Genomic DNA, 12,371 nt, shown 5'->3' with positions numbered 1-12,371 from the left:
ACATTCATTTATGAGATCCTAGATATTATATACATGAAATGCAAAAACTGTAAGATAAAAAAATAGTATTTTTGAACTTCACATAAAAATCCTCCAGCAGGTGAGTTGTTAAAGTCTGAGAGTAAATAATTTCATTAAAAATAATTTTTATTGAAAAATACTAGGAAAAAATTAAATGGTTTATTTTTCTGAAATTACATCTTTTTAAGAATGTTCTTGTGAAATTTTAAACAATTTTCTACATTAATTTTATTTTTGGAATCAAATATGATGATAGTGATGATAGCATGCAGTTTGTGTAGGGTTAATTTACTACATACTTAACTAAAATAATCTAACAGTATACATATTTTTTCATCCGATTTGAGAAACTTAATTTTTTCTTTTGTAACAGTTGCACTGTCCAATCAAATTGTTTCTTAAAATAAATTCTTCACATAGTTTCACATTTGTGTTAAAAGAAAACAATTATCAGTGATGACGAGAAACCCACTTGTTGAGAAATTTATATGCAAAAACGGCTCGTTTGGGCTGAGAAAACACTTTACATAGAAGAAGCCAACAACGCGTTTCGACCTTCTTCGTCATCGCCAGGTCGAAACGTTGTTCGCTCTTCTATGTAAAGTGTTTTCTCAGCCCAAACGAGCCGTTTTTGCATATAAAAGAAAACAATTATCTTTCTGACAAAGTTCAATTTCAAAAATATGTCAAGTGGGCCTTTATGGCATTCACTGTCTTACTGAAAGGCTTAAAGATGGCAAGTGGAATTTTCTGATAAAGAATAAACTGCTGATTGACAATGCTTTAAACACGTAATGAAAAAACATATAGAGATGCAGTTGATCATTGAGTGCTTTACTAAAAAGGCAAATGAACCTTTCAAGACAACTAACATATCACTGATGACAATTAATGAGTTACTGTATGATAATGCTGGGAGTATGAAAGTGGATATTTTAGGTAAAGAATATATGCCAATAGCATGTGCTTTAAATGGATAATTAAATGTAACAAAGAACTTTACAACTGAGATGCTAAGCTGAAGTAGTGAAACAGTTATGATGACAAAAATGAGCTGTTCAATTACAATAATTTAACTAAGTAAATGAAAGTTTTAAGCACAGAAAGAATTGCTAATTGAGAGTGTATGAAGTGGATTACACAACAGTGACAATACTTATAGTTAACAGTGTACAACAAAAAACAAGTTACTGAATGAAAGTGCATCAAGAAGAACTGTGAACATTAGTAGAACTAAAGACTCAACTTACTAGCTTGTAGTTTTGTACTGAAAACATAAGATGATGTCATACAACTTGAAAATGGTTGAGAAAGCCACTAAGGGTACATTCTGAGCTTCCAACTGGTTATTCATATGTTTTAGACAGAAGTAAGTGTATATAAAGGACCGTTTCCAAAACGATTAGTGGAGCCACTGTGTTTGATTCAGTACATAAGGAATATATCAGCAAATAGAACAGATAGGAGGTTTGTATTTTATATTCTACCTTGTCAATATTGGTAATTTGAGTTCTTAATTCATATGAAACTACAGACTTTGTATTTTGGCATCATAAACATCTAATTTCAACCAGTGCTGCATTCAACATACTATATGACATACAAAAATTGATGTTTAGGTGTTATTTGATATTTATTTTCAAATTAAATAATGTATAATACTAAAATTTGAATTATAATCTACAATTTGGTACAAAACTTAATGATGTAAATTCATAAATAGAAATTCAGTAAAATTTTAAATGCAAGTCAACAAATTCAACTACATGGCCTCTGACCCATATGGAAAGGCTTATATAAAATATACTATGGTTTTAATGTGTTGCAAAATTTGTAAACATGAGTGTTTTTTACTATTTCCATCAAGCAAAATAAAACCTTCATCAACTCAAATATATTCAGTTAAGTTTACTATTTAATGAGTATGGTAAGTGACTGCAAAATATTATGATGACAGAAATCATTATTTAATATTAATTTTATGTTTATTCTATTCAAGTAAATTGACTAAATGGTTATAACATTACTTATATATGATATAAATGAAAACTATTGTTAACCTTATCTGTGATAGTAAAATATGTTTTCATTATTTAATTATTTTATCAACAAAAGATCAGTAGGGATAACAGCATATTTAAGAAGACTATTATATAAAAAAAATGGGTAATTTGGAAAAATTACAAAACTGAAAACAAAAGGAAAATGAAGATAAGTACCATGTCAAAATAATGCTGTATAATGTAACTGTCACTTTAACTAATACATACTTATAAACAACTATAAGTGCTACTGTGGACAAAGCAGCAAACAGTTACTACCAGCAACTACATGTATGTGATAACAAAAACTGAGCATCAATTTTAAAATAACCATTGGGAGATTTAAAGCATAAAATGAGTTTGTTGTATTCGATTAAAAAAATGAACATTAATTAGGTATATGTGGCTTGTGAATCTCAAGTCTAAGTAGATACATGGCACTGATAAGGGGTTGGCAAGATGTATTTCTTATATCTACTGAACTCACCCAAAGAACTTTGAAACATACACCCTTGTGCAAATTGATTGAAACAAGATGGAAAATTACGTTTTTTTTCAATTTTTTGCATTTTATTTCTGGGAATCCAAAAATTACTTGCAAATTAATACATGATATGACCTCCTTTATTTTTCAGAAGATCATTAATCCGCTTTGGCATCGAGTCCACGAGTTGACTGCAATCTTTACTAATTTTTGGATCGCGGTACCACATCTCAATTATGGCCTCAATTAGCTTATCTTTTGCAGTACAGTCTTTTCCCCGAAGTCTTTCTTTACAAATTGCCTAAAGATTTTCAATAGGATTTAAGTCTGGAGAGTTTCCAGGCCAGTCCAGCACCTTTATTCGCATTGTAGTCATAAAATTCTTCACAAGTTTCGATGTGTGGCATGGAACCAGATCTTGCTGAAAAATGCTAGATCCATCTGGAAATCTCTTTTTCAATTCTGGAACGACTCTTCTCTACAAAACTTCGATGTACTGTGGTCCTCGCATCATACCTTCTATGATATGTAAGCCTCTGATGCCCCAGTAGCTGAAAAAGTCCCAAAACATCTTTTTTCAAGGGATGTTATATGAACTGATTGATGTGAGATTCTCGAAGTTTCTCACCTGGAGATCTGCAAACATGCAAACTTTTTTGACCCTGTATGAAGAAATGAGTCTTATCACTGAATAACACCTTCTTCTATTGTTCTTACATCCAGTTCTTGTATTTCAGACCCCATTGATACCATCTTTTCTTCATTGAGTTGCTAAGAAGTTGTTTTTGACTGGTCTCCTTGCCCTTCTAATGCTATTTTAAATGACGTAATATTCCTCAAACTTTTGTCATATATCCCAAAAACAGATCAACCGCACTGCAAAACAAGCTAATGATGCCTTCTGTGTGAAAAAATGACTATTAAAGGAAATCAGCAGGTCCAGCGAGCTTACACCGGTCGCCATGCTGACAGGCCTAATCACTGACAAAATAAGCAGTAAACTAGAGATCTGGTAGTGTGAGAATTTAAAGATGAGGAAGGACTTGAGGCTGTAATGAAAGGGTAGAGTTAGACTGATCTGTCCAAGGAGCCAAAAGTAAAAACTGAGAAAAATGTGAAACCAGAGAAGATAACATGACCTGATGCCAGGTTATTTCATGCTAGGTCTTCAGTGAAACAAGAGCAAAAAAAAAAAGACTTCTGAACAAAAAAAGACAACAGAGATGAAGTGGCACAGGTTAATACAGTAAAGGAAATGCAATGAACCTCTCCATTAAACTACTCTGGAGCATAATGTAGTGCCTCAGAAAAAAAGGTGGATAGAGGAGAAGGAACACAGGAGGGTAGTGAGCAAAGGCCAAAGATGTGAAAATGGAACTACAGAGTACAAGGGGATCTGAACCATAACAGGCAAAGGAGATTCCAAAGGCTAAGAATCTAGAAGAGGTAAGAAAGAATAACAGTAAGTCAGGACAAAAAGTCAATAATGAAAGGAGGAGGATGAATGTAGATATGACTCACAATTTGAGAAAGGAATAAGCATGATAATGACTGTACCACTGATTAAAACATCTTACTTATTCTAAAAACTAATCTTATTGTAAAAGCTGTAAATTGTAATAAAATATACTTTATCAGTAAATAAACTCAGAGTGAAACTGTAAACCTATACAATGTTCTTTAAATATTGAGGTAAAAAAAATGGGAATTTCAAAGATGCAGGCAGACATTCCTAGTGATAAAGGCCAAAATTAATGGATATATTTTTGAAAAAGAAGTATGGGAATTTAAAAAGAAAAGAAGAAATTATGCACCAAGATAGAATAAGCACAGCAACTACTTAGATTACTACCATCAATTATTATCACTAAGTTGTGAGAAAATTTATCATCAGCATTTCACTTGGAAATCCATTATTTATTATTTCTTCCAAAAATATTTACTTTTTCAAAATAACTTTCTCCAAACTGACAATTCTTATCCTTCTCAAGTGAGTAGCCCCACTGAACGTAAAAACTTTCTTATAAAAAGGAATGGGCTTGCACCATTATAGGGTTTAGCAATATATATTTTTTCATCTCAAAGTGCTATATCGTACATTATATACATCATCACTATAAAGTGTTTAGCCTGCACAGTGTGTACCATGTTCTGCTAATTTGTTTCTAAACAATTTTTCATAACACAAGAGAAATATTTTCGTTTTGGTCTGATGCTCTATGTTAGGTTGGAAACAAATAATATATCAAGCTTTTTCATTCTTATACAGCACAACACTACAAATTAACCAAACACATTTTATACAGACAAGTAAATAAAAAAGGCAGCAATTTTAATAGTGCTGAGTTTCTAGACAAAAATAAAGTATTTATCACTGAAAAAAAGAAGTCCCTTTAAAACCAACATGAATGTGTACCTTATCTTTCCCCTTAACTATATGGACTCTTAATCTAACATACTATAATTAGTCTTCAGACACTGGACCTACCTTTTCTTTGAATACAGGACCCCATTTAGGGTCAACAGCAAACACTGGATTTTTTTCCAACCATTCAGCTAGATGTTTAAGGGATGGAGCTCTACTACCAGAGACCTGTAAACACATGGGATACAGAACACAATTGTAATTTTCTTTTTTTGGATGTTTGTTATACCTTGGTTGTTCTGTTTAAACCATAAAATTAAATCCATCATTTTACTACTCAAAAACGTGACTGTGAGCATGAGCAGTTATTTTTTGGGTGCCATTTAGTTCAGTGTAAAAATTTACTGCTAACTGCAAAGTCCTGCATTTTTCTGAGTGTCTACATACCACCCAAATCAGGATTCTTAACATACACATACCTTTAATTAAAACCATTATTAATATCTGCTGTGCAGGTAAATATGGGGTAAAAAGCCAGACATTCCAAGAAGTAAAAAAAAATTTTTTTTAATGAAACAACAAAAAATGAAATTGAAACCAACATAATAAATCCAGTCAAAGCAACATAAGCTCTCAAACTAATCTTGTTATAATAATTACGATAACTAGTACTCCTATACCAGATTATTAGCAACAAGATATTTCAACAACAGATGAAAATATTGGGATAAAACCTTTTCACCAGTAACTCTGTTAATAACAGACACATTTTCCTCTTCAGTAAGTTTTGTATGATCTAGTCTGGATGGATGCAGATGGGGTCGCAGCTTTCGTTTTATTCCTTCTGGAAGTTCTACAAGTTGTTTCTGAAAATATTTGAACAACTTATTTTAAAGAATGATAAAATTACTTGGTTTTTGATGGGCATAAATTAAACAGGTAAAAATTAAAACTGGCATTGTTTGTTTTACTTTCAATTAGTTTGATACTTTGCATCTGAAACTATGATATATGTATTCAAATTACTCTATATGATAGAACTGGCTGATACGGGTATTAAAAACTATTACTGAAACCACAAAACAGAATGAAAAAGTGAACAGATGTCATGGAACAATAATAATTATACATATAAAATTGCAGGGGCATTATATATATGTACATATATTCCATCTATAAAATATTGCAGTTATTGGTGTGATATCATGTAGGAACTCATTTAAGGAAATAATTAACATAGGTATAAAAGTGTTCCTTTGTGATGATTCAATGCAGGTTTAAATTATTATATTAAAAGAGCTTCTTTAATGTTTTGTTTGTTTAGATATGTATCTTTACTTGACATGATAGTATTCTCTATGGGTATATTGTGTTTATTTAAGATACAGTGTTTCAAAAACAGGATGGTATTCTTTGCATTCACTGAATCTAGTTTTCATAATTAAGCTTGTTTCTTCAATATAGAAATCAGAGCAGTTGTTACATTGCATTTTATAAGTAGAGTTTGTATTCTGCTCTTAAGAGTAGTTTTCCATAGTATAGATGTGAGTTTGGTACCTCGTTTTTGGATAGATTTAGCGTTTACTGGAATGTGATGTTTTTAAGTTTTTCTCCAAATGCTAGTTACTTTGTTGATGATATTTTGGATATAAGATATGCAGAAGTTTAGTGTTTTGTTGAGAGTTGTCTCATTAAATTTTGAATTGTTGGCTGTCTGCATATTGTGTTATTAGTTGTGGTTTTAATGTATAATTCTTACATTAGTTTTAGAGGAATTTTATTCACACCAATAAAATGTTGTTCTAATTAGTTGACTTTGTTATCAAGGTCATCAAGCAAGTAAAGTTTTGTGGCTGAAATTATTAGGTTTTAAATATGTTGAGTTTTTGATTTGCTTCATGTGCCAAGTTCCAGGTAATGTACACTAAATACACTAAAAAAAAAAAAAAGTACCAAACTACTACATAAATATTACTCTGACAAACATACCACTACCTTTATTTACAAAATACAATGTAACAACTGTCATGATTTCTGGAGACTGGGTGGCCCAGCAAGGCCAGTTGGTTAAGGCACTCAACTCGTAATCTGAGGTTCGAGGGTTCAAATTCCCGTCACACCAAATATGCTCACCCTTTCAGCTATGGGGGCATTATAATGTGATGGTCAATTCCAATACTCACTGGTAAAAGAGTAGCCCAAGAACTGACAGTGGGTGGTAAGGACTAGTTACCTTCCCCTACTCTTACACTGCTAAATTAGGGACGGCTAGCACAGATAGCCCTTGTATAGCTTTGCACAAAATTCAAAACAAACCAAACCAACCTAGAGATTGGAGAAACAAGTCAAATAATGAAGACTAGATTCAATAAACACAAAATAATGCAACTTTATGTTTTTGAATGCTGAGTCTCAAATAAACACAGTATGATTACATAAAATTAACATATTAAGCAGAGACATAAATATAAACAAATAAAAAGAAGCTCTTCTAATACAACTTAAACCAACAATGAATCATCACAAAGGAACACTTTTATACTTACTTATTTCTTTAAAGGTGTTCACACATGATATCACAGTGGTAATTATCATATATACAATATTTTACTTGTCAATTCAGTTGTTCCCATGTTCCTTTTACTTTCTCAAAAGTCATTCTTAACTTCATGATGAACTCAGGAGATTGAAATGTATTTGTTTTGTATTTTAAATAAAGGTTTTCAATACCCATATGAGCCATCTATAATATATACTTACTTCAAGTGGGTTTCTCATCATCATGAAATATTTTATTCTACTCTTATTGTAAATAAAATATGTCTATTTACAGCAACACATTAACACACTTCCATTCCATTCTGTTTCCTTATAACATTTGTGGACTTACATGAGGTGACATGCTGTTTAATGGCCTAAAGGCCATAGCAGCAGCAGTTGCCAAATTAGGATTAGAAGCAATCAACTTCGGATGTTTCTCCATCCATCTCTTTAAATCTTTTTGTACTGCTGCAGCTTCTTCTGGGAGTGAAATATTACCAATATGTCTAGAACCTTCATGACCTTTAGCATGTGTGGAGGATAACTCTAGAAACAAATGAAAACAATTTTCATACTTAAATAGACAAACCTTTCAATGGAACAAACACTACTACAGATATACCTTATGTTTAACTACAAGTTATCCCAAAATCATAATTTATAATTTTACTGCTTCATTAGCAAAAATTATGAAACTAAACAATACACTTTTCTTATTATATGTTAATGTTTTCTTCTTTTTATTATTATTTACACAGGTTAACAATAAATTTAATTAAATGATACTTGTGTTTCATGAGTTAGATCTTTTTGGTAAGATGAAAAGTTTTCTTAGATGTGAACTTATTTTAAAAGGAATAAAAATGAGTTGAAAAATAAAATAAACTGTAAAAAGGAATGACAAATAACAACACTGAAGGCAATTCATGAGATTATATATTTATGTCATAACACATGAATAGATAATAACACTATATGTCAGATATAAAAGACTGTTCAGTGTAGGTATCATTAATTTATTTATTTTGTTAGTGAATACTTCAAGATTGTTTAGAGATAAAAGCAGTTATTTTAAAGGTATTTTAAAGGAGATAGTTATGATAAATTTGGTTACATGATTTGGTAAGAATCATATGTTGTGTTTATAATTTATTGATACCAAGGATATAGAGATTTCCTAAGAGACAGTCATATAATTAGCAGCATGTAGATGAAAAAAAAGAGTAGAAGAGAATAAAGTCACAAGAAGAAGAAATTTGATAAGAGAAAAGTTAAATGCAAAATCAATTGTCATGGGAGTGAAAAGCCAAATGGTTGATATGTTAGAGGGAGATTAAGAATTTTGTAAGAAATAAGGAGAACAAGTTGTTTCATCAAGGGATATTCTAAAGTAATTAAACCAGTCTGAGTAGATTTTGACTAAGGTAAGTTGATTCTTGGAAATTCAAAATAGGAGCAGATGATTTTTAAAGTATGGGATACAACTACAGTAATTCAACAACAATGTGAGTGACCTATACGTGGGTAGTCTGGCAATAAAAATAGAGAAAAATAGTTTAGCTTGTTAAACTGAATTCTAAAATTACAAAGCAATCATATAAGCCTTAGTGGACTTTTGACAAAAATAAGAAAACTATATGGTGTTTAAGATACAAATACAATCCCCATAGTGTGAGGAAGTTTTGTACAAAAGTTTAACTTGACCAAAATATGCGTATTATTCTGAAAACGAGAGGAGTGCGTGCTGTTCATTTATGTTTTTGAACTTATTGCCAACAAATCACAAATGCTTACTATAAAAGAGTTCTTAACACACTTTTATATTTAATTTACCATACATACTATTAAAAAGTTCCTGACATTGTACTATCTGGCTGTGCACCTTCTGTATAGTTTCTTTTATTGCAATGAAAACTAATGCTTGAAATAGTTAAAAACCAGAGACAAACTTTCTCTGGATTATGCAGCCTCTGCAAATTCAAAATATTCCATTGTGATATTTGTTTAAAAACAATTGAAAATACCTTTGTTAAATATCTCTATATTTCAATTATTGATTTTTATGTCTACATTATTCCACAAACTTTCTATAAAGTTTCATTTTTAATATAAAACTGTAGATTTTATTATAAGATTAAAGAAAACACACCATATTCAGTTTTATTGTGTTTATGATCACTTTTGTAATTTAAAAATAGCTTACTATATCAAATTTATATGAAAGTCAAATCTTTTTAAAACTGTTAATACAAAGGCTTCATTTAACATATGTAATATGTTTAAAACAAGTTTCATATACACTCTTACATTTATTTTCAAGCAACTTTCTTTGTTCATTCAAACAGGTGCATATGCCAACAAGTCCTAAAGTAAACATGGCCTAACAAACACGAGCATTAACAGTGAAACAATTTATAATTAGGTCATGTACAAAGTGACTTCATAAAGCCTACCTCATTGTTTTCCACAAAAAAAAAATATTTCTTTTGATAACATAATGTAACCCCATAATTCAAATGATAAACAAAGCTTTAAAAACCAAATATATGAACTGTGACTGGACCACAAGTTAATCAAAAACATATTTTGTTTTAGCAACATATTACTAATTTTTTTCAAAACTATTTTTCTCACTAGGGGCTAAAAGTGCTTTAAAATGTTGAGAAAAATTCAAGAAATTCAAAAACAAACGTTTTGTTTGTAGTGTGTTGGAAGCAACACAAAATCAAATTTTATGATTTAAAACAAATTATATATATAATACTAAATTTCTCCATTAAGCAATTTTTAGGTAAAGCATATACAAGAAAGGGATGTATAAGTACAAGATTATTTTAAAAAATGTTTTTCACCTTCTTGCCACAGGTAGGTCAAAGTCTTCGTGTCATGATCTTATAGGAAGTTACATTCAAAATATAATCAAATCACTTTATTATAAATGTATACAAATAAACGTGGTATCATAACATAGTTGATAAATTATGTTAAGTATACAAGTTTTAAAATATTAATATTAAAAGAAAATATTTAAATAGGTCCTCATCACCTTCAAATCACAAATCCCTATTTTGACTCTGTGTTTATTGTACTCATAAATATTAGTTAAAATACAGATTTACAGCTTAAGAAAATAATGTATACACAATTTCCAGCCTATTTTTTTATCTTTTTAAAAAATCCTAGTTGTTGGTTTAAAAATAATTGTATTTTGATTCAACTTGCTTCTGTACTTTTTCATGATCTCTATTCCTCTTTTTTAAATTAATAATATCTATTTAGTTTGTTTGTTAAGTTTGTTATGCTATTTATGGAGAAAAATTAAGCTACATACCTACATATAAATTCAGTTGAATGTTACATATTTTTCAACAGTTTACTGCTGCACTGGCTTTTTTTTCTTCCACTCAACCATTATTTACTGAGCCAAGAGGTTTTGTGTCTGAGGTTTCACGTATATACACTTTCAACAAGCAAAGTACAAAAATAAATAGAATAGACTATCACTCACAAGAGTAGAAAAATCTACTATAGTAATCTTCTATTATTAGAAAACTTCATGAAATAGTTGCAGAAAACAAAGTAGAGACAAAGTACAACAATGAACTCAAGAAATGATGAATCCTCATTGTGGCAGTTTCCAATTAATGCATAGTAGTTAAACACCATTCATTCAACAGCAAAAACTGAAGAAATTAGAGAAATTCTTCAGGGCAAAAGAATGAAGGTGCTTGAATTAATTTTGAAATTACTTTATGACATACTCAATACTGCATCTCTCCAAGTTTCAATAAAATATTCATAGCCATTTCTACTGTAGTGGTTTGTAAAATATAATCAATAATGAAAACGTTGGAGACACTGTTATAAATATACACATTGTTTACCCTAATAAAACAAAGTCTATCCAAGTGCTGGATATACAAGCCTGTTTTTAAGAGTTATTATTGTTTATTTAGTGATCTAGTATTTAATGATTATTTCGTTTTTATGACAAGAGTGTTAAAAGTAATAATTTTGAAGACAAGAGTTGTGGCAAATTTCATTATGGAACTTGGTAAAAGTTACATGTTGAGTGTGTAGTTCAATTGCTGTAAACTGACGTCACATTAACCAAATGTTCAGTATTTTTCTCATTGCCTTAAGTGAGTACTGTTATGTTATGGTGTCTCATAGTTTGTAGAAGATTTTAAGCATCAATTGAGCAATATATAGGAGACCAAATGAGCACATGTTAAGTCAGACTGCACAATTCTTAATTTAGCCATAACAGATGATATTTTCAGGTGAATTTCACAAATTAACAGAGACAAGGAGAATAATTTGTCTTGTCAAAGGGTGTTTTGAAGCAACTGAATCTACCTGTGTGGACTCTGATAAGGGGGAGACAGTTTTTTAACAGTCTGGATACAACTATGGTAACCCATGGGATAACTTAAGTGAATTTACTCCAGACTGTGTTGTAAGTAACACGGAAGAAAAATAATTAATCTTGTCAGTTAGGTTCTATAGTAACTGAACCAGACTATTTGCACATTTGACACACACACACAAATTATTTAGAGTTTCAGATACAGCTGTGATATGTTTTAGTATAAAGACTTTTTGGTACATACTTTTTTGAATCTATTACTTCAAAACAAGTGAATTCTGTGTTGTCCATTTATTGTTTAAATTTATCACCAATAAATCATAGAATGTCAAGAATCTCAGCCCTACATACTAAAATCCTGACAATGACTAATATAAAATGGAGAATTTCTGACTAGTATAAGGGTGCTTAAATGGTTTCTACATTTCTATGATGTTTAAATGTCTTTAAAGAGCATATTTTGGTAGTGAAGAAGAACTTAGGAAATTTTAAGAGGGTAGAAATTTCAAATTTCAAAAATCAACTTAAAAACAGACTTATCACTTTCAT

At 30.3% G+C, this 12,371-nt stretch overlaps 1 protein-coding gene and 1 long non-coding RNA gene across 14 annotated transcripts in view; one reads left to right on the top strand and one right to left on the bottom strand.

Moving 5' to 3' along the window:
• The window catches only part of LOC143256934 (uncharacterized), a 496,333-nt gene that overhangs the window by 94,025 nt on the left and 389,937 nt on the right, over positions 1 to 12,371 (top strand). The gene's annotated exons all lie outside the window — the stretch shown is intronic.
• LOC143256929 (chromodomain-helicase-DNA-binding protein 7-like) overlaps positions 1 to 12,371 on the bottom strand; it is a 183,856-nt gene that overhangs the window by 6,596 nt on the left and 164,889 nt on the right. Inside the window, 3 exon segments of the mRNA XM_076514817.1 lie at positions 5,036 to 5,140; positions 5,647 to 5,778; positions 7,803 to 7,999. Coding sequence (XP_076370932.1) covers positions 5,036 to 5,140; positions 5,647 to 5,778; positions 7,803 to 7,999 — 434 coding nt within the window.

The sequence above is a fragment of the Tachypleus tridentatus genome, chromosome 7 (assembly GCF_004210375.1).
Source record: "Tachypleus tridentatus isolate NWPU-2018 chromosome 7, ASM421037v1, whole genome shotgun sequence".
Taxonomy (NCBI): domain Eukaryota; kingdom Metazoa; phylum Arthropoda; class Merostomata; order Xiphosura; family Limulidae; genus Tachypleus; species Tachypleus tridentatus.
This window is presented reverse-complemented; position numbering and strand designations above follow the sequence as displayed.